The sequence below is a fragment of the Mesoplodon bidens genome, assembly GCF_964165515.1.
Source record: "Mesoplodon bidens genome assembly, chromosome: 4".
Lineage (NCBI taxonomy): Eukaryota > Metazoa > Chordata > Mammalia > Artiodactyla > Ziphiidae > Mesoplodon > Mesoplodon bidens.
The window spans coordinates 81,338,451-81,365,598 of NC_138160.1; the positions used below are offsets into that span (position 1 = coordinate 81,338,451).

Genomic DNA, 27,148 nt, shown 5'->3' on the forward strand with positions numbered 1-27,148 from the left:
TTAGGTGTTTCTCTATTTCTTAAGTGTCTCAGGTGATTTGTCAGGTTTAAAAACTGGAAGATAGTAAACAGACTCTAGTAATAGAGATGCTGATAAGGCATACAAAAGTTTCCAATAATACTAAAAGATCACGTAACAATGACAAGAAAGAAAAGTTTGGTAATGCTAGCCATTTATGGAACATAGCATTTCTGGGAGACATCAAAATAATAAAAAAAACAGATATGTGAGGCACTGTTTTAGGTGCTGGGGATACAGCAATGAACAAAATAAAGGCCCTGCCCTACTAGAACTACATTCTAGTGAAGAGACAACGACAAATGAAAATAATAATAATAAAAAAGTCAAGTAATGGTTAAGCGTTAGAAGAGAAAGCAAGATAAGGAGTGTAAAAATAAGGGCACAATACTAATCTGGAGACCTGAGATGACATTTGAGCTGAGACCTGAATTGGGTGAGGGAACAAGTTTTTTGCAAATCAGGGATAAAAATATTCTTAATAGAGGAAACAACAATCCAAAGACCCAAGAGTATTCTTGGGTGTATTCTAAAAACAATGGAAGTAACATGAGTGAGGCAAAACAAACAGAAATAGCTAGGGAGAAGGTGTCATAGATTAGAGAGCTGTGAATGCTGGGTCCATTCATCAAAAATTATGGAACATTTGGAAGTTGGTTTTTTTCTTTCTTTTTTTTTTTTTAACTGTCAGTGATGGAGAAGAGTTGAATCAAGTTTTATTATTTTAAAATTAGGTATCTATTAGATATCTAAGTGGAGATGACTTCATGGGGAGTGGTTGAAGCTGAAGATACTCAGCACAGAAATGGAAGGAGAAGGAAAAACAGTAAAGCTGTTGAGACAGAGAAAAGAAATTCAAAAGTCGTACGCTAGCAATACCATAGGAATTCCAAAAAGTAAAAAGAACTGGGCAAGAGGCAAGACGTGAGCAAATAAATAATAAAACCACACCTAGACTTAGCACAGTGAAACTGCACAACACCAGAGACAAAGCAAAGGTTTTAAAAGTAAAAAGAGAATAAAGCAATAAGTGCCAATTCAATTCCATAGCTCATTCTACAGATTGGAAACCTAATGGCAACCTACAATAATGAAATTACAATGCAACCCACATTTCTGCATGTGAAGTGTGTATGTCATCAATACAATCGATTATCCTTAGCTCATTTAATAGAACCATTATAAGCTAGGGAGCTTCTTGAAACTGTTTATACCTCTTCAATTTAATATTTAGATCAAAACTCAAATGTAGAATAGAATTTGGAATTAAATTAAGCATCTCCTTCATTTGGGAGTTTGAACTACCAATCCCATTTCAAGTAAAGGTTGGGTTTTTTGTTTTTCTTTTTAACTGAAGGACAAGATGGCCTTTTACAATAGAAAATCTGGCACATGAAGCCCCACTGGAGAACTTGTATGGATACTTGAAAAAAATCTGAAAAGTATTTTTAAAATTCTACTTTACCAAGTAATCTCATCTTTCATTATTTAACATAGGTACTATTTCCTAAATCTAGGTCTTTCTTTATAAAGAATCCAAAGATTTTCTGTAATAAAATCTACCTTTTAGGTAGGTGCTAAAAAAAAAAAAGAAAAAAGAAACAAAATTAGCATAAAGCGTTCTGCAAAATCACTCACTATCAATATATAGTCATTTCCAGGAGAAAATGTAATTTCAGTTGAATTATTTTCTTTTAAATGTCTAAAATAAATGCCTTAAGAATTTAACACAGACGTTTTGACACTGTCTCGATATTTTTGTTGTTGCACTATTGCCTAGTTGCTTCCTTTTAAACATGTTCCATCCATCAATCTTGCATAAAGTGCTGCAATAATATGTAATAGGTTTTGTTTGTATTTTTGAATTGAGTCTTGAATGTAAATAATCTGTTTGATAGAGGTATCTATGTTAATATGCTTGAATGTATCAATTCAGAAACATTTAAAAAATTTTTTTGCATTATTTGCTAAGTAATGAACTACTCAAAATTTTAACAGTTAAGCCACATTAAGCAGTTTACATTTAACTTTCAGATAAAGCTGGGAAAGTCTAGGAAAAAAATCCTATGTTTAATGATTAGTTGCTTTTTCAAATCCCTCCACCTTAAAAACCCTCATAAAGTTATTTATAGTCCAATGATCATTTTCTAATCAGAAACAGTAATGTGGTGCAAAGACAGAATTATGCCGTTTACCCTTTGTGCATACTCTTGATAAACTTCAAGGAAATGAAATCTGTGTAAACCAGCCTATAATCTACACAAAACTTTCATTACTTAACCTCAAAAACAGATCACAGGGCCTCCCTGGTGGCGCAGTGGTTGAGAGTCCGCCTGCCGATGCAGGGGATACGGGTTCGTGCCCCGGTCCGGGAGGATCCCATATGCCGCGGAGCAGCTGGGCCCGTGAGCCATGGCCGCTGAGCCTGTGCATCCGGAGCCTGTGCTCCGCAATGGGAGAGGCCACAACAGTGAGAGGCCCACGTACCGCAAAAAAAAAAAAAAAAAAAAAAAAAAAAAAAAAAACAGATCACAAAAGGGAAATTACATAGGTAATCTATGTTTTATGCAACTTTAAGGTTCTAATTTTATTAAGCCCACTCACTGTGAAGTTAATGAATCATTCACCCTCATTTTCCACAGCTTTCCAGTCTGAAAATTATCTTCTAACATACCCTAAGCAAATAATATTTTTTTTATACGCAAACAGGCCATTGCTTTTAGTAAGAATCATTTATTGTATACTATTAAGATGGAGGGTTAATTGGTACAGTACTATGCATAATCTCTCATTCTCAAAAAATTAAACACAAATGGATAAAAATGGCAGATCAGAATGAGCATGTAAAAAGACAAAAATTAAGCATATTTTATAGAGAATTTTTCCCGTTATATCTATGTACTAATGTTCTTCTCCAAGTGTCTTAAAAAATTTATGGCTTGTTCCTTTTCTACATAATTGCTGATTCTTAAAAATAATGAACATATTTTCCATCAATTAATAAATGTTATAGTTTTAGATTTTTCATTCAACTCAGCTATTAGTTGACTGAAATATTCAACTAAACGTAGCATTATTAAGAAAGTTAGAGCCCATTCCATTGTCTCAAAAATGTAATACTGTTTTATGAAATTTTCACAATAGGATATAATGCAAATGTCCCAGCTACAAAGTGATGAATTAAAAATGCCAACCCTGATCTGTTTGCTATGTTAATATTATGATTTTATTAAGCATTATAATTTTTTATTAATGCTATCTTGTAGAATAATCATTTATACTAATATAGTGGGAAAAAGTGAAAAAGCTTAAAAAATGTGTACCAGCACTAAACTGTTTTATCACTTTTATATGTAATTATAATCAGATGTTTAAAAATTTGAGTTATTCCTCTTGTTACCTGACATACCAGGAAAAGACATTCAGGGTAACTCTGGGTCGGGGGTGGGAGGTGGGGGATAAAGAAGCTCTGTTTTGTACACGTAGTGTAAATTTTAGACCTAATTGGATAAAAGGAAAATATTAAAAAATATATCTATGGACAAATTTCTGTACATCATTCCCACAGCTAATCAAGAGATACATTTAAGAATATTATAGGAATATATCAATATACTTATATTTGTTAAAGTTAAGGTTCAAATTTATTACATCACAGCACACATCCAAGAATGTATGCCACATGATTAAAAAATTCCCACTGAATATAACAAAATAAAAAAATCTGTAAATAAATACAAGGCATTCTAAAATAATATCTGCAGAAAATCAGGAGTCCAACAGAGATTTCTATGATCTAAATTTTACTTCATAGATTCATATATTCTTCAAAATAGATTTAATTATAGTGCTACACATTAACAATATTCAACTGCTTATCAAAATATCCTTTTCTATAAGCTAAATGTTACTACTTAAAAAAAAAAGTTAAGTGCTTGAGGGAATAAGAATGCAGCAGAAAATTACAGGAGCCCACATATCCTTTTTCTTAAATTTAATTTGTCATATATAAGGTTTTTATATACAATCAGTGTGCATTGTAACAGTTTTTATTAAAAGTCAATCAAGTTTATCTAAAATGTTACCTGGCTGCATAGCACATTTGACATTATTGCCCACATGAAAAGGAAAACAAATGGATTTACAATAACTTTTGGCCATTTGGATTCTGAAAGTGTTCATACACCTACCCTTTTAAACCAAATGCATCTGAAAAAAATGTTTCCAGAGCATGCAGTTTAGATTTTACATTATCATCTCACCATTCTGTTACACAATATTGACTAAAAAAGGGAAAGGAAAGAAGTAACATGTATCTAATAAAATAGTCAATATAAAAAGGACTAATGGAATTAAGTGGCCCCTTTCCCCATTTTTTTACATTCTAAACAATGATTCCATCAAGACAAATCATTAAAAAGTGTTATTACACTGATATATATATTTTTAAATGATAAGAAGGCCTGAGTTGGTAGGGAAAGGAACAGTCAAAAAAAGCCTGAGAAGGGGAAGGAAGGAAAGCTCATTTAATCCATTTACAGTAATTTACAGCCATTGTTTGTGTGTGTAAAAAGGCATAATAATAGATCACAAACAGGAAATTCCTGGCTATTTTACAGATATAAGTACAGAATTTAAATATTCAAGGTTGTGATGAAAAGCGGCAAGGTGGTCGCAGTGTACATGTAAACAAGTAGCTTTGGAAAGTGAATAAAGTCCTTGAGTGTGTTTTCTTTATTAAGAAAAGAACTCTCTTTCATTCCTTCCTGAAACATGATCACAGGTCAGAGTAAGGTTCATATACAAACATAATTTAAATGGATGTCAGTCTAAAACCACTGACTTAAAAAACAGTTTTATCCAGCCTATATGGAAGGGCAGTGTTGAGGTCCCTGTAATAGTAAACATTTTCCATTTCTTTAAAAAAAGAAAAGAAAAAGTACTACAATATTTGTAGTACAGTGCAGCATAATCCTTAAATATAAAAATATTTTCTCTTCTGTTGGGATAATAGACCTTGCATCCTGGAAAGAAGTAACAATACTGCTACTGATAGAAGATCTGTTTATATCTTTCAAGTCATGTAAGGCAATTACTGTGTTGGTTTATGATATATGGCTAAAAGAAAAGTCCAGAAAGACACTATCAGTTTTTGTTATGTTTTCCGACTACTCCAGGTATGCTCAGGTGTACTTCTGTGTTCAATTGAGTGTTCAAATGGAGATCTGGAGCCATAAGGAGACCTCTGATCTAGTGGTGATCTAGAGCCACTACTGGAAGCTCTATGGTCCAATTGCCAATCTGAGTGATACCTATAATCCCTGGAAGATTTATGGTGTGTATATTCAGAACTTGACCGATGGTCTGAATGCAACCGATGATCTGAATGAGAACGATGATCAGAATGAGTTCTGTCTTTTAAACTTCCTTCCAAATTTGACCTGTGGTCTCTACTCCTGTGATCATCCAGTTTTCTGTGTTTCTCTCTATCATTATAGTATCTAACAAAAGAGAAATTAGGAATTTTAGTTAAATTAATAATGCTAATTAAATGTTTCCAAATAAAATCTTATTAAAAATAAAACAAAATTAAAGAATTGTATACAAATTCAGTGTTTAATCACAAAACTTTATAAGTGAGCTTAAAAATCACTGGAAATATCTCTGCATGCCTTTGGAAAAACTATTCCATTCATTAAACTAAAGTGAAACCATACAAAGCACTTCAGGTAGCATCTAATTTCTCATGCTCATTTTAGATTGGTTGCTACTTTTTATTCTATGCATCATTTGTCTTAGTACATCTTAACTATCTGGAAGTTGGAATTAAGATAACTACATGAATCTAAAATACCCCTGAAATCAGAGCCTTTTATGAACCTGTAAGCAGGAAAAAAATAAAAACCTCTAAAACAGTCTATGAAATAAATTTATAAAGGTAATTTTTATTGGTTGGTGATGCCTATTAAAAGCTTCCTTAATTTGATTACTTATATAGTAAGACTTGATATATAAGTCATTGTGAAATTTACTCCATACATAAATGTGGCAGTTGGCTAAAAAAAATTATGGCAGTTTAATGAAGAATAATCTCTAAAATGTTTGCCTTTTCAAATAAAATACACCAAATATATTTAATTTAATGGGTTTTGGTTCACAAAAGGTCATTATAAACAATATAAATTGTTATGTAAGTCTGTGAAATTACAAACATTTACCACTACAAATATGGCTTTCCCTTTTCATTGTGTGCCTTTTTCCAATTTTAAGAGCCATTATACAATTGACAAGTTTATAATGTGGCTGTGTTTCTCAGAAGAAATTACTGCAGTGAGCACAACTAAAATACAAAAAAACCTACTAATTTCCTTATTTCTGATCTTTACTTTTACTCTTCTCAGTATTTTTGTTTGGCTTACAGTAATGATCACTATAATGAAAATATTCCCTTACCAACAAAGGAGTAAAATATATTGTTATTATATTCCAGTTCTTTACTACTTAAAGGCTTCAAAAAAATAATAATATATGGAGAAAACTTCCTGATTTCAGGACTATCTCAGATTGCTTTAAGTTTAACCTCAATAAATTGTTTTCACATAAATCAATTATTCACATAAATATTAGGAGTTTTTTTTTAATGGAATAGAATGTAGAATTCACCACCACCTCACTTCAGCCACAGTCCATCAATCTTTTATTTTACCTTACTTACTATATTTTGAAGAGTATTTGAGCCAATATTCTCCAAAACAAGCAATAATGAATCCCATGACTTACAGAACTCCCTATACTAAACTTTTTCTCTTATTGTATACTTTGATCTTAAATTTATAACTAAAAATCCATTTTTATAGAGAAATTCAGCTCTTAACCAAAAGAACTATATTTCAGTTTTTCTTATTTACAAACAAAACCTTTACCTTACATAAGACTTATTTTGATTACCTGAAGACTGAATTGGCCGATAAAGTCAAATACAACAAATAAAATAAAGAAGACATCAATAAGCAAAATTTTAAAACTGTCAAGTTTACCTGCTGTCTTGCTTGTAGTGATCCCAGTCACGATGATCTTTACCATTACTAAAAGAAGAATAGGGTCTTTTCCTAGAGTCACTCTTTTTATAAGAATCTCCCTGATGTCGGTCTTTATGATGATCATGATATTGAGATAAGTGTCTATCAGATGAATAACTGTCCCTGCTGCTATCATCATGATTTGTATTCTCTTTTAATCTTTCCACATCTGTTAGATAGAAGTGTCCAACTTTTGTTAATGACTTAAAAAAATACATGGTAAACAAAAGTAACTTCACTGCTAGATTATAAGAACTCCTGTTTCAACTCCAACTAACAAAACCAGTTCTCAAATACAGGCAGTTACAGCATTTAGAAATGGCTTTATAAAAGCCATACTAAGGCTTACAAATAGGTTACTTTAATCTGAAATGTGAAAAATCACAACCGAAAAGTATAAGGCCCTTTTCCTTCTCAGACTATACTTTTGTGACTCTTACACAGAAAGAATACATTATTATTCCAAATAATGTTTTTTTAGAAATATGTTCAACAATTTTTCTATAATTTCTAGAAACTGGTAATAGGTTGATTTATGGGAAAGTTAATAATAAGCTAAAAAGGATTATTAAGATACTAGATTCAATATAATAACATGGGTATATATCATCTAAAACACCCCCTGCCAAAAAACCTCCCCAATTTTAAAATTTACTTTCCAAAACAATTAGCAAGACTTACTTACCTGGATTTCTAATCACTTGAGTATTCAAGTTGCTGTTCTGGTCATTATTTTGCTAAAATAAACGCACATATGTAAGAATCTTTTAAGTGGCTTCAAACACCCTTATAAAAAACAGGATACAGAAAATCCTTATGCTAAAAGAAGTTCTCACTTAAGATATTAGAATGTATAAATGTAATATTTGCAGATACTTTTTAAAAGCATAAACTATTTGTCCCATGACTTTTAAAAAAGTTTGACTTTGAAATAATTTTAGACTTACAGAAAAGCTGCAAAAATAGTACTGAGGGTCCCCATATGCTTTTTACCAGCTTCTCCTACTGTTAATATCTTATATAACCATGGTATAATGATCAAAAGTAAATAATTAATACTGGTACAATACTATTAACTGAACTACAGACTTTATTCAGATTTCACATTTTTCCACTGAGATCCTTCTCCTCCAGAATCCAATCTGGTACTCCATTACACTCAGTTTTCATGTCTTCTTAGTTTCCTCCAAACTGGGACAGCTCTTTAGGTTTTTCTTGTCTTCCATGACCTTGACACTTTTGAAGAACACTAGGCAGCTATTTTATAGAGTATTTCTCAATTGGGGTTTGTCTGATATTTTTTCATGATTGGACTGAAGTGATGCTTTTTTGCCAGGAATTCCACAGAAGTGATGTACCTTTTTCAGTACACAGTGCAGGGGGTTCATGATGTCAATGTCTTATTACTGGTAACATTAACTTTGATTGCTTGTTTATGGTGGCGTGAGGCAGGTTTCTCCTCTACAGAGCTATTATTTTTCTCTTTGTAATCAATAAACATCTTGGAGGAGACACTTTTAGACTATGCCAATATCTTGTTTTCTTGCCCACTAATTTTAGCTTCCCTTGGAGGATCTTACCTGCAACAATTTTTATTGTGAGATTTTCTATTTCCTTCATTCCTTCTACATTTATTAACTGAATTCTTCTGTAAGGAAAAATATTTCAATAACATAAAGAAAAAACGATGCATTAATTTACCTGAGATTCCTGCCGTTTTTTAATAGCATGCTTATATAATTTATGTAATTTTCTTGCATCAAACTCAGTAAACTTAGATACAAAAATCCACAGGTTTCTAGAAGAAGAAAAGGCAAGTTAGTCTGGTGGAAAATATTTAGCTTTTTAATGAAATCCCTTCCCTCTACACAGAAATACACACATCTTAGCCCTCTATGGAACAAGGTCTCGGGAGATTATTTCTAGCATTTTTTTTTTAAACTTCATATATGGATAAGATTCCAAATAAAACTGGACATTGTTAACTTTTACTTCTCTTTCAAATTCCTTCATTTTACAATCTTTGGATTTGAAAAGTAGTAATCAATCCTAATTTGAAATCAAAGGGAAGTAAACTTACTTACAAATCAGGAAGGGACTCACATTGTGGTTCAGATTAGATACAAAAGGAATAAACTGTGTTAATAGTTTGAGTAAAGATACCATCAGATAATATGGATTAAGCCTGTGAATGAAAGGTCCTGAATAATGCATTAAAAAGCAACTGTCATTTTACAATTGTGATGTAATCATCATGAGAGTAACATGATCAGACACTACAAACCAAGGACAGTATTGTATCTTTAGGTCTCTCTTCCCATCCCAAGGCTGGGATCAGTAATTGATCATGGTACTCCTTCATGATAAATTCAGATGCAGTCTCTGAATCCTTCTCAACGCAGCTTCCTCAGAGCCACTAATAATCAGTGACACTTGAGTTGAAGTCTATCTGCCATCACTGAAAAAGTAACAGCTTCATATATTTACAATTTTTTCTTGAACCACTAGCTTTACAGTAGGTATGTTAAAGATTTTGAATCTTGCTTATATAACCAGAGGAAAGAAATTACTAATTAGCCAATGATGGAGGTTTAGTGGACTACCCAATATCAACATCTTTGCTGAGTCAAGCAATAGATTTTAAGTGATTTTTAAAAAATAATAAAACTCTGTGTGTGTGAATGACTTCCCAAAAGAAAGCCATCTCTCAGGATATTAATGGAAGAAAGAAGGCCTAAGGAAGCAAAAATTCTTAGCTAGAAAATAACTATTCTCATTCTTTTTTATGGGAGAAATAAAGTTATACAGGAGCACTTAATTGGGGGATTTTTTAAAAAGATTTATTTATGGTTGCGTCAGGTCTTAGTTGTGGCACATGGGATCTTTTGTTGCGGCGTGTGGGTTTCCTCTTCTCTAGTTGTGGTGTACAGGCTCCAGGGTGCATGGGCTCTGTAGTTGTGGTGTGCGGGTTCCAGAGCACGTGGGCTCTGTAGTTTGCGGCACGCAGGCTGTCTAGTTGAGGTGTGTGAGCTCAGTAGTTGTGGTGCGTGGGCTTAGTTGCCCCACAGCATATGGGATCTTTGTTCCTTGACCAGGGATCGAACCTGCGTCCCCTGCATTGTAAGGCAGATTCTTTACCACTGGACCACCAGGGAAGTCCCAATTTGGGGATTCCTAAACAGCTGAGACATATTTCTCTCAAATACCAAGCATCAATTGCCTATGACTACAAAACATACATTGTTACAAAGGCTTGAATGAGATAACTGTATAAAGTACCTAACCTGTGTCTGGCTAGGTACTTTATACAGTTTTCATATTTTCAAAGCTCTTTTCTATTACTTAATTCCACAAATAACCAGCCTTTAGGTAGGCACAGTCAACGTAGCAGACAATTTTTAAAATAAATGAACAAATGGGGTAATGAGGCTAAGTGACTTGCCTAAACTCATATAGCTAGGTAAGGCTAGAAGGCAGGGCTCTGGCTCCTAATTCTCTTTCCACTAAGATGAGTAATTCCCAGCCTTTTGATTTTGGACATTGATATGTGTGAAGAGCTGCTTGCTAGTAAACTCCTAAGTGTTAATAAATTTTGGAAATCAGAAATCTGTGAGTCATACAATAACTGCAAAATTATCCCAGCATATGTGCATACAGAGATGGATATCTGGTGATTTTCTAAAAGAATTCTTACCAGTGTTGTTAAGATAGTTGTGGCTTTCTCAAGTGTTTTCTTTCCTTTTTATTAATTATAAATTACCATTTATAATTAATTTAGTTTGTGACAGCTCTTTGCTTAACTGTGTATATGATACCTATTCCTTATCAATATTTTGATCTATAATTTTACAAAAACTAGACTATAAAATTGTACTGCAGTTTAAAGAGCAGTCACCCAAACCCTTATATTTAATGTGCATATGTGTGTGTAATACTCTCAAGATTTGCTTCTATAGTGATACTTCATATAGCCTGTAAAATTGGGCTATTAAAATATTATGGCATATTAACAGGAATATCAAGTTATAAAGACTAATATTAGCAGGCTATTTTAAACTAACGGGACATTTTCATAATACATATGCATAGGCTATTTTGTTTCTTAATTTTCAATATCATGAAAACCTTCATACATCAAAGATAAAAGAACTTTACAATGATCACCCACCCATATACCTAATACCTAGATGCTCTTATTAGCATTTTACTGTGCTTGCTTTATCACATATGATTCCATTATGTCCATCCCTCTGTAAATCCCTCTAGTTTTTGTTTGATACATTTCAAAGAAAAATTATAGGTATTAGTATATCTCCCCCCTAAATACTTCAGCATGCATATCATTAACTGGAGTCAATATTATTTAGTTTTTTCTTTTGAAACGCTCTTTAGATTATACTACTCTCGGTAATCAATTATCAGTGAAACGAAAGAATGAAGAAATAGCTAATACTGAGTCAAGAAAGATAATTCTTTCAACAAATTTGATAAAAGTTTATCAGATGGCAGTTGGGAAAATGAAATCATTCAACAACTTCAATACTAAATATAGTAAAAATCTCTGTAATTTACATCTAACTTAATTAGCCAAATCCTATTATTATCCATTGTGTGACATTAAATTAGAACAGCTTATTTAAAATTAAAGTATCAAAATGCTGATTAAAAATGGGCAGAGGACCCGAGTAGGTATTTTTCTAAAGAAGACATACAGATGGCTGACAGGCACATGAAAAGATGCTCAACATCAGGGAAATGCAAATCAGAACCAAAATGAGATATATCACTTCACACCTGTCAGAATGGCTATCATAAAAAAGGAAAAACAAGTGTTGACCAGGATGTGGAGGACATGGAGCCCTCATGCACTGTTGGTGGTAATGTAAATTGGTGCAGCCACTATGGAAATCAGCATGGAGGTTCCTCAAAAATTAAAAATAGAGCTACCATATGATCCAGCAATTCCACTCCTCCGTACTTTTCTGAAGGAAATAAAAACACTAATTCGGAAAGATATATGCACCCCCATGTTCACTGTAGCATTATTTTTACAATAGCCAAGACATGGAAGCAACCTAAGTGTCCAAACATAGATGAATGGATAAAGAAATGGATCTCTCTCTCTCTCTCACACACACACACACACGCACAAATATTACACTGCCATAAAAAATAAAATCTCGCCATTTGCAACAACATGGATGGACCCAGAGGGTATTATGCTAAATGAAATACACCAGACAAAGACAAATACTATGTATTTCACGTATACGTGGAATCTAAAAAAACAAATGAACACGTAACAAACAGAAACAGACTCACGGATACAGAGAACAAACTAGTGCTTGCCAGAGGGAAGGTGCATAGGTGCCTGGGCAAAACAGGTAAAGGGGATTAAGAGGTACAAACTACCAGTAAGAAAATAAATAAGTCACAGTGATGTAACATATAGCACAGGGAATATAGTCAATAAATACAACAACTCTGTATATTTACAAATCACTATGTTATATACCTGAAATAGTTATATACCTGAAATTAATAGGGTAAGTCAACTATTTTAATAACAATAAAGTAAAATGCAAATTTGGTCCTGTTTAAAAATAAATGAAATTAAAATTATGACTAGGGCTTCCCTGGTGGCGCAGTGGTTGAGAGTCCGCCTGCCGATGCAGGGGACACGGGTTCGTGCCCCGGTCTGGGAAGATCCCACATGCCGCAGAGCGGCTGGGCTTGTGAGCCATGGCCGCTGAGCCTGCGCATCCGGAGGCTGTGCTCCGCAGCGGGAGAGGCCACAACGGTGAGAGGCCCGCGTACAGCAAAAAAAAAAAAAAAAAAAAAAAAATTATGACTAATGTTCATGGGGTTCTATTAATTTATAAAATACTTGAGTTATTTATTAAAGATAAATGAGTGTAATCTGGTTTTCATTTTGTTACTACAACAAAAAGCTAAAAAGAATCAGCATGTCTTTAAATTGTTAAGAATACTGTGTTAAGGCAGTGGTCACCAGAAGATATTAAAACTTTCACTATAGGTATGACATTAACCTTGAAATAAAATTTATAAGCAAACTTAGAGAAAATTAATTAAATGATACCTGAGTGAAGTGAAATCCACAGCAGCTGAGAAAATTCATCGCCTTTAAATGAATTTATAGACTATCTCTAGACTATCTACATTCTATAGTTAACTCAAAAGAGTAAAGAGGTAGGAATTAATAAACTGTGTTTTTGTTAGTAATTAAATTTCTTTTTAAGAATACTTTTTCCCTAGAAAAAATCTAGTTGAAATTAGATTCTGGTCCTAATTATATCACCTGCTTAATTGTGTAATCTTGGGCAAAACTCCAGACCTGGAACTAGCGTTAAGAGTGAGCGCCTTGTTGTTAAAGTTCATGCCCTATGTGCCTCCTTGGCCATACCCCAGTCCCAGACCTACAAAGCTGTTCACCTGAGTCCATTTTTTTCTTCTGTAAAAATGGAAGTATTAACTATTAAGATTTCCTAAATACAGCATTTTTAAAAGGATCAATTAGAATGAAGCATATGAAAGTACTCTGATATACAAACAAAACACAAATACACATTATTATGGTTATCACTTGATTGCAAGTGATTTTTAAATAAAAACTAGTGTTGCATTTCCTCACCAACTATTTGGCCAAAATATTTATATATAAACATCTATAAGCAAGAAATAAAGCAGATAATTATGGTTACCGTAAAAATTTGCTTAACGTCAACTGCTGTATAATTATGGGTGAAGTCCCTATCTTTAAAATTACAGGTAAGGTCTTGCTTGATCTTTCCTTTTGTAGAATCAGTAACTGTAGCTGTGTTCTGTGGGTTGGAGTGGAGTAGGGCAGGGTGGTCAGAAGTTCAACCTTAACACAAGGGACTCTCCCTTGCTTCTACATTTTTCCCCAATCTTTCTCTAAAGACAGCACTCAAACCAGAGCAAAAACTAATTTGTTTTTGAAATATTTTTCAGTTGGGGTCTTTCTGTTCTCCTTTCCCGTTTAAAGGAATCTGGTATAACCAGAGACAGTGGCAGCAGGAATAAGTACCAAGGAATATGAAATCAAGGTAGATTGGGAGAAAAACAAAAGCTAATTTGCCCAGCTGGGTAAAAAGAGGAATAAAACCTTGGGAGGTAAGGGTGAACACAAAGAAAAATGTCTCCTGGCTATTTGGTCTCTCTTCTTTTAAAGGTTTTTTTACCCCCCTCCCCCATTTCCTAATAACAACCTAAACCTGAAATAACACCCAGTTGTATTAGTCGACATGTAATTTCAACGAGATGCTGCTTATTTCTAATCTAGAAAGCAGGTAAAATAGATATTCTGCCTTCTTCACAACCTCAAAAAGCTAAACTCTAATTATATTAAGGTTTAAAAACTGGTATGCAGTACACAATTAAGTTTTGTCAGAGAGAAAATAAGCTCCTTTACACTAAAAAGTAGAAAATAACTTTAATATAATCCTTTAAGTTAACTAAATTTAGCTTTAAAAATAACTCACTGCATTTCCTTTTTTTCCCTAATTTTATCACAGACAAGCAACAATTAAGAATATGTCCGGGAGCCACTGACAGAGAACATTTATTTAATTTTGGATCTTGAATATAAAAAGATAGAGGAATTCCGCTATATTCTCATTTAATCCTAGTATATATAATTAAACTCTACTGTATTCATGGCCTGTGGTTCTGTACTTTAGGGGTCCCTGTATGAGGTGATAAGAGCTTGAGAAGGATGGAGTAATTCTATTTTATGGTATTTAAGGAAAGCATTAAGCTCCAGTGTATATATATTCCAACCATAAATAAAAGATTCAACTAGACACTATGAATAGTCCTTGAGAATTACTGCCTCTCATTCTGCATAATATATCTTATCATTATCCTTCAATTACTGAAAAATATGCAGTGCCTTATCATTTTACAGATGATAATACTGGGGGGCTCATAGATACTGGTAACTGTTTAAGGTCACAAAGCCAAAAATTAGCCAGGATGGAACTAAGCATGCATGTCTTGTGATGCCAACTCCAGTGATCATTCCATGTCATTATAGGCACATGACTTTAGGCTCTTCTTCATGTCTATGAATGGCTTCAGTTTCTTTAGACATGAGCTCAGTTTCACTTGTTTTCAAAAGCCTAGTGATCACGATCAACTTCTATCTCCTCTTTCTAAAATGGGGGTCCTGGTTGAGTTTAAGAAGAAAAGGGACAAGGATAGAATTTTTTTCTTAACTTTTGTGTAATCATCATGCCTCCTCCAGAAATGTGTCATTGAAGTTTTTTGTTTTGATATGTAGCTGCACTACATGTAGCAAAGAAATCAGAAGGAGGCTAATAAACAGATGTCAATGACTGGTTTATGCTCATTTTATTTCTTTCCTATCCTGTCTAGTAGTCTGGCTTAAGAGTGTCCTGGATTTGGTAATCATTAAGTGATTAGTATCATATTATAGCAGTTCAGATTTATAATTTTAAAATCAACTGTAATTTTAAAATCAACCAAATTGCTGCCACTTCTAAGATGAAGAGGAAAACAGAAGTCTGCATTTTACATTGCTTGAGGACATTGAGTTTTACAAGGCTTCACAATCATACTTAGAAAATGAATTGCTAAATTTATGTAACAAATTGGTACACCAACATCTGAAGATATTACTGAGAATAATTTGGTAAATTGTGGAGATTTTTAAAAATAAAATGCAACTTGAATTTTAATGAAATGCCTTTCACTATTTAAAGGCAGAGATGCCACCTGTGGTTTATCATGATGCACAATTAAGTAATCACTTATTTATAAAAAGCTTTAAAGTTAAAGGAAAAAGTGAAAGCAATCATCCTCAGGTTACCTTTTTAAACTTTTTGTTACCTAAACTTCAGAAGTAGAAAAAAAATTGAAATACAAGAGACAAATAGATGGTTACAAAATTACAAAAGAAAAATACATCACTTACTTTCTCCACTGCTTGATTTGTTCAGGATTTGTATACTCTTTCAGACATTCCGTGATATGGTCTCCAATTTTTATTAAGCACTGTCTAGTATGTTCCAGTTGTTCTCTTTCTGAAAGGCCTTTCTCGGGCCTATCAAGTTGCTTCAAAGCTGCTTTGACAGGCCTCATTCTTTCTTTACACTTTAAAACAGGAAAATAAGAACACAAATACATGTATTAAAACCATGAATTCAACAAAGATCTAATTCTTTCAATGATACTTACTTACCTGAGTAAATATAGCATTGTCTAATGCTAAAAGGAGCATTAACTCTCACCTCACAGCTCTTAAACATCAAGCATTTTTCCTTCAGACTTTATTCAGAAAGCAAAGCTTTCCATTATCACTTAAAATCAGTCTTTGCCTAAGTAAAAGCCTTGGATTTTACTTACTTTTTATAAAAATGGTTACTTTTTACACTCTAGAACACCATTCTAAACAGACTTAAAGAATGTTAAAAGATAACAAAATATTTCAGAGTATAACAATATTATGTATTGACTATAATATAGAATAAAATGTAAAAAAGATCTTTATATAATATATTGGCAAAGCTATTTTTATATATAAATACATAAATAATAATCTTTATATAATATATTGGCAAAGCTATTAACATCAATATAGCTACAAGTATAAACTGTCTATTCTTGGGGCCAAAGTAGCTAATGATTAATTTTGCTTCTATCATATTTGGGCAGTCAGGGACGTGGGGGTGGTTGATGGAAACCAACCTCTTCCTTGGCCTACAGAGCACTAGCATGCTAGTAAAAGGACAACACACCCAAACTGTACCATTCAGTAAAGTCCAATTTGTGTAATAAAAACTGTTAATCTTATACCAAAACCAGAATTAAAATATTACTAAAAAAACAAACTGCAGATAAATTTTATTGTATACAAATGCAGAAACAACTTTATAGTAATTATATCCATGAGTAGCAAGTTGGGTTAGTTTGGGGAATGTAAGGATGGATCAATATATTTAGTTGACCCAATGCCACCATTTATTTCAAAAAAGAAACCCTTACATCACTGCTGTGAAGGGCCTTTCTTATTATCAATTAAGTGTCTATATTATACATGCGAATTTGTTTATGAGTACTTTATTGTTTTATTGACCTATTTCTCCAAATCAGTTGGGAAACTTTCCATCTTTTGTCAGGAATAATTTAAATAACACTGGAATCATTTATTCTTTAGTTAAAATTAGAACTCAGCCAAGCCTAATGTCTTTTTTAAAAAAGGGAAATTTTTAATTTCCTTTCTAAGTTTTAGTGTTACTCATATTTGTTCTCTACATTTTCTGTTTCTTGTTCAATTTTCTAGTTTATATTCTGCTAGAAAATTATTTATTCAACATATGTAGGCTGAATACATACTATATTCTAGGCGTTGTTCTAGACCCAGAAAACAGAGTGGTAAATAAAACGGAGACCCTGCTTCTATAGAACCTGTAGTCTAGTAGGAGAATAGAGCCAATAAGTAAACAAGACATAGTGTTTAAGATGGTGACAACCATGATAAAAAAATAAAGAAAGCAAGAAAGAACAGGGAGCTTTCTACCTTAGTTAAGATTTCACAGAAGGGTGATGCTTGAGCAGGTATCTAAAGAAAATGAAGGAGTAAGCTATTTCAAGCAGAGGGAAGAGCAAGTAAAAATGTCCTATAACTTGTCTGACATGTTCAAGGGAACAGGATGAATTCCAGTGTTGCTAGAACCAAGTGAGTCAGGCAAACAGCAGGAGATGATGGGAGTAAACCAGATGCTGTATCTTTTAGACTACTGTTATGAATCTTTTATCCTGAATGAGAGGGAAAGCCATTCAAGGGTTTTAAACAGAAAAGTAACACGGGGTGACTTTATTATCCCTATAACAGTTATTGTCAGTCTGGGTTGCTGTGTGGAGTACAAACCGGGGTATGAAAAGGGTATAGGGTGAGATGGGAAGGGTGAAAGCAGTGAGAACAGCTATGAAGCTATTGAAATAATCTAGGAAAGAGATGGCTTTGGCTTGAACCAGTGTGTTAGAGCCAATATGATTTACTCATTGACTGAATGTGAGTGGAGGAAAAAGAGGAATTGATGACTAAAATCTATGCTAAGGTCAAGGCCTGAAGATGGGAACTAGAGCAATGATAACTAATATTTATAAAGCACTTATTAGGTACCAGAGGCTGTGTGTTTGTTGCTTTAAATTTGATTTTGACAATAGACCTTCACAATACCATTCACTCTATTTTATAGAAAAAGAAACTGAAGCTTAGAATGAAATGACATCTGTGAAACCCAGTTTTGACCTCACTTTCTTTTTTTTTTTTTTTTTTTTTTGCGGTACGCGGGCCTCTCACTGCCGTGGCCTCTCCCGTGGCGGAGCACAGGCTCCGGACGCGCAGGCTCAGCGGCCATGGCTCACGGGCCCAGCCGCCCCGCGGCACGTGGGATCTTCCCGGACTGGGGCACGAACCCGTGTCCCCTGCATCGGCAGGCGGACTCTCAACCACTGCGCCACCAGGGAAGCCCGACCTCACTTTCTTGACTGCTAAATTATACTGCTATCTAGGAAGACAGATCAATAAGACACAAGAAAATCAAGAGATGCTAAATGAGGCAAAGATGTCAAGGAAAATGAAGACTGAGAAAAGACCAGTGAATTTCTTAATAATCAAAGCTATTCCCGAATACAATAAAATGTATATACCAAGAAAATCTTTTTTTTTTTTTTTTTTTTGCAGTACGCGGGCCTCTCACTGCCGTGGCCTCTCTGGCTGTAGAGCACAGGCTCCAGACGCGCAGGCTCAGCAGCCATGGCCCACGGGCCCAGCCGCTCTGCGGCATGTGGGATCCTCCCGGATCGGGGCACAAACCCACGTCCCCTGCATCGGCAGGCGGACTCTCAACCACTGTGCCACCAGGGAAGCCCCCAAGAAAATCTTAATCATACAAGCTCAGAAAATCTGGCTCTGGAGTCCATGTTTAAAACTATTCCGTTATTCCTTTCCATAATACAAGAGATTTTAAATCATTTATGAAGGTTAATGAAGAAAAAATTCATGCACTGGGCACAAAAGGAAACTTTCCATTTCACTGGTTATATGAACAAGTCAGATGGCTAAGGAGGAAATGTGGCAAAGAGGCAAGAGGTGCAATTTCACCTACCTCAGTAATGGAGCAGGTAGTGTAGGGGAAGCAGTTTAGAAGATTTCAGTGTTTTCACCTCAGAAAAGCAAAAGCACACCATCACCCATTCCCACCCAATACAGAGGGGGTAAAAAAAAAAACCAACAAAACCAATAGGAAATGGATAGAGAGGCTCGATTAAGATCTAGGCCATAAATAGAAAGGTTAGCCTTAAAAGTTGCTAAGGAATCACAACATGTGAACCTGGAGAAAAAATAAAAATGAAAGTCAAGGGCTTCCCTGGTGGGGCAGTGGTTCAGAGTCCGCTTGCTGATGCAGAGGACACGGGTTCATGCCCCGGTCCGGGAAGATCCCACATGCCATGGAGCGGCAGGGCCCGTGAGCCATGGCCGCTGAGCCTGCGCGTCCAGTGCCCCAACGGGAGAGGCCACAACAGTGAGAGGCCCGCGTACCGGAAAAAAAAAAAAAAAAAGTCAAGAGATAAGATATATGTTCATTCAAGTAAGTAAGATGGAAGACAGGAGCTGCAACAGCTTACTTGGGAATGTCCCCAGTATTCTCAGAGATTAGAGGGATGTAAACAGTCAAAAGTGAGGAGGACAAGAAAATTGTGGTAGGAACTATGTTATTTAAAGAGCATATCTGGAACTATATTAGGGCATGTAATGGAATCAGTAGGAAATGAATAAATGCATTCTCAGTCTTAATATCATCTAGTCAGAGTACACAATAGGAGAAAATGGGACATGAAGTTGAGCTGGGGATCTAAAAGGACGTAGTAGGTCAAATACAAATATAATTTTAGAAGGTGAAAATCTCCATCTTTCAAGTATAGCATTTGATTAGTATCAGTGATAAAAAACTGACTTAAGATTACACTCATATGATTATTTGGGTTCCTGAATATATACAGGAAATAAACCCTTTGGAGAAAGGCCAAGATAGATTCTCCCTGACTTTGATGAAAATAAAAGCATGGTAGCATGTAAAACCAGTAATATTTTAGACGAGTGTTACTCAAAGTGTGGTCTATGAACCTGTGTTAGTCCAAAGCAGGATAGGTACAGAAATTTTAGAAACCTTTATCAGTTTGACAGTGCAAATTTATACCTACTGAATCTAGTAATACAACACCGGGGCTTATATTTTATATTCTTTTATTCCTATTTTCATTTTTATTTTCTAAAAACACTGGTCTGTAAAAGATTAGAAAAGAAGGGTCCTTCACTGTAGATAAAAAGCACTGTTATATGGATAATAGGCTCAGGAATTGAAAAGTTTAAAATTCTAAAGTTGGAGGAAAAAAAGTTTATTCCCTAAATACCTCTTCTTAAAATCTTTAATTTATGAAGAAGTTTTTCTAGGTTGATTCTAAATTTATGATACCTTTCAAAATTTAAATCTATTGCTCTTGTCAACTTGAACTGCAATGCTATCAAATTCAAACACATTTCTAAAGTTCAAGTTTTAAAAGATGAATATAAATTAAATAAAATGTTATATGAATTATTCCTAATAACCAGAAACTTTACTACTTACTATGCTGAACGTCTTCTGATCTAGCTCTTCAGATTCTTCAGATATGGGAACTGGTTCACCACTTGCAGTGATATGAACTGGAGCATCCAACACTGAAGATTTCTTAGATCTTTCCCTGCTATCAGACTTGGATTCACTCAACTGATGAAAAAGAGAAAATAAAACAAAAACACAACAACAACAAAGGCAAAAATGATTAACACTTCCAGAAGAATTATGGTCTCATTTTATTCTATAAAGTTTACTCACATTTAACATTCTTATCTATTTTACCTTTCCCCCATTTTATTTGGGAAAACCAAAAATAAAGCTATTCTGTAACATTACTTATTAGGTAAGGCATCTAAAAAAGGATTCAAACCTGTTCTTCTCCTCTACTAGATACCCATATGCATTTTTAAAGAACTCAGTTATTGAGACTAATTGGGCCGACAGGCAATTTATTCTCCTAAACTGTAAATATGCTGTTGTGTCACTTTCTAAATTTTATATTATGATTTGCATACCTTTTCCTCCTTTATGTCTTTTTCTTTCTGTATAGCTTCTTTTACTTTGTTTTCTCTTTTCTCTTTAAAATCTTTTTCCTTTATATCTTTCTTATCCTCTTTTTCTTTTATCTCCCTTTTAAGTTCTCTTTTATTTTCCTTTTCTTTCGCTTCCCTCTTTTCTTCTGGTTCCTTCTTTATACAAACATCTGGCTCAGGTTTTTCTTCACTGTCTCTTTCTGTTTTAACTTTTTTATTTGGATGTTTCACAGAAGTGATCTCATCCTGAAAAGTGCAAGTATGGCCAATGTATTACTAACCAAATCTCAACAAAGACTAATTTCTTTTCTTTGCATGACTACGGATTGCATGTATGTGGATTCTGAGAGAAGTAACTCAGAATCCCATTAGTAATGATACATGCAATATTTACCTTCCTATAAAAATTAAGGTAAGCCAATCCCATTCAAAATTCATAACAAAATTAAAGGAGACAGAATGTCTTCAAATGGCAAATGTTTGAAAAGGAAGGACCTTTGCTCTATCCCTCTAGTGAAATATAATATCTATTGGATGGGTAGAATTCTGTTCTGTAAATGAGACTACATAACAAACTATAAAAAAGAACTTCAGCATCTTTAAAGTTTCAAGCCTTACTTCAAACTTCAAATGTAAAGCATACTAAAAATATGCCATGTTCCCTTTCTATGTAACAGGTTGCTTTTCTAAAACACATTCTTACCTTATCATCATCTTCATCAGACTTTTCTGAGGGCAGGGGAGAAGAATCGCTCTTTATTTCCTCTTTCATTTTTATAGACTTCATTGCTTTATTCTTCTTAGCTCTTACTTTCCTCCTTTTTGAACCTCCCTAAAAATAATTATTTTTATTCTAACCAACCCCACAGATTCCATTAAAAAAAAATCTTAAATACCGCATCTATAAAGCTAAAGAACACACACTCCAACCCAATCCTTAATCTGCTGGCACTAAGCTACACCAATCTTAGAAAGTTATTATCAACAAAAGTGATATAACATAATGAATCAAGTACAAATTAATGTGAATAAATGCTAACCAACTGTAATTATTTCTTAAAAAAAAAAGAGTAGAGAGAAATAGGAGGGTTGTTCACCTTCCTAAATTATTATTATCTTCAACTAAATCCAATGTCACCAGAGATAGCCTTAGAAATTATTATTCTTATTTATTTATTTATTTATTTATTATTGCGGTACGTGGGCCTCTCACTGTTGTGGCCTCTCCCGTTGCGGACCACAGGCTCCGGACGCACAGGCTCAGCGGCCATGGCTCACGGGCCTAGCCGCTCTGCGGCATGTGGGATCTTCCCAGACCAGGGCATGAACCCGTGTCACCTGCATCGGCAGGCGGACTCTCAACCACTGTACCACCAGGGAAGCCCAGAAATTCTTTTTAATAGTACATAGGTAGTTATTGACACTGTGGTCACAGGTAAACTTTCAAGGGTTGCTTTAGTTTCCAATCACCTCTCTTTTAGTGTCTTTTTCCTTCTTTTGTGAAACACCCTCATAAATAAGCTTGGTGATCTTTAATGCTATTCCTTAAGTTGGCCAATGTCTCCAAATGAAACAATAATGGAAGCCTGTCCTCTCAAAAAGCACTCCACTCCACTCCAAAAGTTGCTCCCACTCTTTCTAAATACTAGGAAAAAACAGATCCCATTCTGAAAGATAGGACTCACTAGAGTTTTAACATGAATGCTGAGATCATTTAAGGCAAAATATTACCATATCCAAATAAAGCTAAATTACAGATAAACATACTGATGAGCCCATGCTAACCATGGGTGTCTAGGGTGATCAGAAAACTAGATTTATCTTATTTAAAAGTAAACTGCTCTTAAGCATATGTTAACTTACTGCACCAGAAAGCCTCTGAGCTTCTTTTCTTGCAAGATCTTTACTAAGTAATTTGATGAGGTAGTCCGCACGAGTCTGTAACTGTTTTGCTTGTGGTTTTTTATCAGGATCATCTGGAAGAATCTGAAAAGCAATTAATTTTTTCATCTTGTCTTTAATAAATAACATGAGAAATAATAATCATCGTTTAAAAAAGGCTTACTCATTTAAAAAATATGTATAATTCACTAACAAGTTACAACTCTTAAAATCTGTAGGAATAAACAGCTTAGAATGCAAAATACATTTTTTATAGCTATGCCACAAAGATTCAATTTCTCTGGGAATGAATTCTAAGTACACGAGAAAAATATCCCTCTATTCAAAATGAGACTATACAGTATGAAGTTAGAAATTTCTTTCAAATATGTAATGGTGTATTGGCATTCAGTGTTATTAAACATCATAGTATTCTTAGATTTCCTTCCTTCTCAACGGTATATTTTAACTATAAAGCATACAAAAATTCCTAGAATATAAAGTATCATCTGTCAGGCCGTCCAGGGTGGCGCAGTGGTTAAAAACCCGCCTGCCAGTGCAGGGGACATAGGTTTTGATCCCTGGTCCAGTAAGATCCCACATGCTGAGGAGCAACTAAGCCCATGCACCACAACTACTGAGCCTGCGTGACACAACTACTGAAGCCCGTGTGCCTAGAGCCCGTGCTCCGCAACATGAGAAGCCACCACAATGAGAAGCCCGCGCACCACAATGAAGAGTAGCCCCCGCTCGCAGCAACTAGAGAAAGCCTGCGTGCAGCAATGAAGACCCAACACAGCCAAAAATAAAAAATTTAAAAAAAAAGTATCGTTCATATAGACGATGACCCAAAGCATGTACTGTGAGGAAACTCTTACAATGAAAACATAAACTAATTTTGTTTCACAGTAGCAAATGACAAATATTTGAAGGTTCCCACTTGTCCATGAAAAAGTAAAATATAAAAAGATAAATGAAAAGCATAGGGCAATGCTTCCAATGTTTTCCATTCTAGGCAAAGAAATGATTATAACTAGTGTGGTGGCATCAAATCACCGAAACTCCTAAACACTGTTTGTTATTTAAAAAAAATATATAAACACACACACATAAAAAAATCCTTTTTTGCTCTTGAATAATATAATGACAGACAGGTTTACTTTTAACCTGATACTATGAAGAAAAATATACCTATGCCTTAATAACAAAAATGTAATTTCAGAGGTAAAGCAGAATCTAGAGATCATTTAAATTCAATCCCTTCATGAAAACCAGATTCCAAAGAAGCCAAGGTCACACAGCTAACTAGAGCCATGGTTTCCTGACTCCCAGTTAAGTTTATTTCTAACATAATTTAAAAGCAAAAAATTCAATTTAACATCAGTGGTCAACAGAATCAAGAAATATTTAAGTACCTTGTGTGTCAGACTGAGGTCAGGATCCATTTTAATCATTTCCCAGCTTCCATATCCGTATTCGTAGATACCAATTAACAAATTGGAATCATCTTCTTTGCCCCAGTCTATATCAAAATGAGCTGCCTTCGTGTGGCATGGGATGATATACCTATCATTAAAGTTAACAGCCACTGTCAAGTTATAATTGCCTTATTAAAAATTAATTTTGAAAAACATATGAGTCATTACAACTTCAAAATACTATGCTTTATTTTATTTTTAAAAACATTTTACTCAAATTGGCCAATGGCATAAAAAACATTTTTAACATACATTCATATCCAAATTATTGAATAACAACAAATATTTTACAATGGTAAAAGTAAACAACTCACTGCTTTCTTTCTTCTGGATCTGAAGGAATGGATTTGTGCAACGGTATTAATTCTTCTTCATGGGAGATGACTAGCTTGGCATTCACCTGTACTCCTGATATTCGGAATGTTGGACCCTTTACTTTTCCAAGTCTACCACCTTAATTTATTTGGAAAAGAATATTAAAAAGTATAAAATATATACTACAAAACACAAAGCAAAATGTTATTACTTATATAAATAAGTACTATTACTTATTTACCTATATTTTTATTTATTTATTTATTTATTAAATTTGTTTTTGCAGTACACTGGCCTCTCACTGTTCTGGCCTCTCCCGTTGTGGAGCACAGGCTCCAGACGCGCAGGCTCAGTGGCCATGGCTTACGGGCCTAGCCACTCCGCGGCATGTGGGATCTTCCCGGACTGGGGCATGAACCCGTGTCCCCTGCATCGGCAGGTGGACTCTCAACCACTGTGCCACCAGGGAAGCCCCTACCTATATTTTAAAGTATTACTTATTTGTGTTAAGGGGAGGCTTGCTGGCAAACCCTAAATTTCACTCGAGATTTTTCAGTACATACTACTGATTATAATATAGCACATGAAGATTCACAAAAAGCATTTCATATACTTTAGCAAATGCATAAGATACACCAATCTATTAATATGTCAGCCTTTCTAAATAAGAGTTCCAGTATGATTTTTTTCAGTACATCTAATTACTGAATCTTATCTATTTTTATTTAGATAGATGAATTACAAAATAAGTATAATGAAGTAACTATGCTAAAACCATTATCACATGTGTATACTTATAATATCTCATCTATACCAAAAATATAGTACAACTAACAATAACTCCTGATGTTACCTCCCAGCCAGAAAATATACCAGGCAAATGGATTCCACTGCCTTCAATAATACAATTCTGCTGCCCATTTTCTATTACCCAGAAATGGCCTTGCTTTGTTGTATAAAGCATCTTTTAAGACTAATGAATAGGTAACTTAAGATATAATACCTAACTAACTCAATAAAAGCATATTTTGAAAATTCCATTTACCTCTTTAAATCACTTTCATTTTAGTATTACCTGTTCGTTCTGTTCCTGAAGAATTGTCCTTTAAAGCTTTAATACAACCATTATGTACCAATTCTCCTAGTCGTCTGAGGTCTGTCTCTGACTTATCAACTAATTCAGCATCTCGAGCAATTGCATCTAATCTGTAATAAAATAATACAATTTTCAGGTAAATATGCAGAATAAAATGGAGCCATTTAAGACAGATATTATAAGAGTAAAGTTCTATAATTTTTTGTTACTATACATGAGAAAATATGAATAATAAATGTTCAAAACATTCTTTTCATCATCTAAAATAATTATATAAGTATTTCATTGTAACTTCATGCAAGTCATCTCAAAATAAAACAGAAAATATCTCTATTTTAAGATGGAGTTTTGGGGAGAAAAATAGAATTAAACCAATTTGAGTCTCTGCTACTCTATAATTAAGATAGTGGTTATAGCAGTTATTGAGAATAACCGTTAAACAAAATTGGTCTTTAAGTCAGAGGCTAGGTTAGCAACTTAGCTTCTCTACAGATGAATCTGCTATAAGCTTGTGATGAAAAGGTAAGAAAAAGCATTTGAAAAGTAGCTTACAATTATAAAAATGCAAATGTTTTACAGGCCATGTATTTTATAGAAAACTTCATTTGTAGACAAAACTTCAGAGACTAGAAAGGATTAAGGATAGTACAAAAAGCTTTCAAAAATCAATCTGAAATTTGCTTTCTACAGGTTAACTTTGTAAAAACCTTTTACAGCAAATTTAACAATAGTATAAATAAAGCTGACAGCATGTGATACATTCTATAGTTCTATTGAGAATGACAGATGTATTTACCTTTCCAGAGGGCCACCAAATTTCTTGTAACTCTTGATAAACCTAACAGAAAATAATTGTTTGGTTTAAATGTGGGCTTCACTATTTGTTAAAAAAATAGATAGAAATATATAGAAATAATACTTGTTAGTGTAAAAATTAATTCAAGGCACTGTTACTAACAAAAATGAATAAACTATGCTAGAATCAAAACATTAAAACAGTAAGATAAACCAAGTAAGACAAGATATATTTTTTTAACACCCAGGATGATGTTTAGAAACC

General features: G+C 34.0%; 1 protein-coding gene across 3 annotated transcripts in view; it reads right to left on the reverse strand.

The window, feature by feature from the left end:
- Positions 1-3,997: 3,997 nt before the first annotated feature.
- The window catches only part of CHD1 (chromodomain helicase DNA binding protein 1), a 78,698-nt gene continuing 55,547 nt past the window's right edge, over positions 3,998-27,148 (reverse strand). Inside the window, exons 25-37 of one of the 3 annotated variants that reach the window (XM_081233746.1) lie at positions 26,885-26,926; positions 26,068-26,198; positions 24,992-25,130; positions 24,615-24,765; positions 23,182-23,304; positions 22,022-22,150; positions 21,301-21,564; positions 20,795-20,935; positions 16,075-16,253; positions 8,799-8,895; positions 7,783-7,834; positions 7,056-7,266; positions 3,998-5,519 (exon numbers count right to left, since the gene is read on the reverse strand). In XM_081233746.1, the coding sequence (XP_081089872.1) occupies positions 5,174-5,519; positions 7,056-7,266; positions 7,783-7,834; positions 8,799-8,895; positions 16,075-16,253; positions 20,795-20,935; positions 21,301-21,564; positions 22,022-22,150; positions 23,182-23,304; positions 24,615-24,765; positions 24,992-25,130; positions 26,068-26,198; positions 26,885-26,926 (2,005 nt within the window). In that variant the 3' untranslated portion in view covers positions 3,998-5,173. The remainder of the gene's footprint in view (positions 5,520-7,055; positions 7,267-7,782; positions 7,835-8,798; positions 8,896-16,074; positions 16,254-20,794; positions 20,936-21,300; positions 21,565-22,021; positions 22,151-23,181; positions 23,305-24,614; positions 24,766-24,991; positions 25,131-26,067; positions 26,199-26,884; positions 26,927-27,148) is intronic. The other 2 variants (XM_081233747.1, XM_081233748.1) reach the window with 2 other exon arrangements.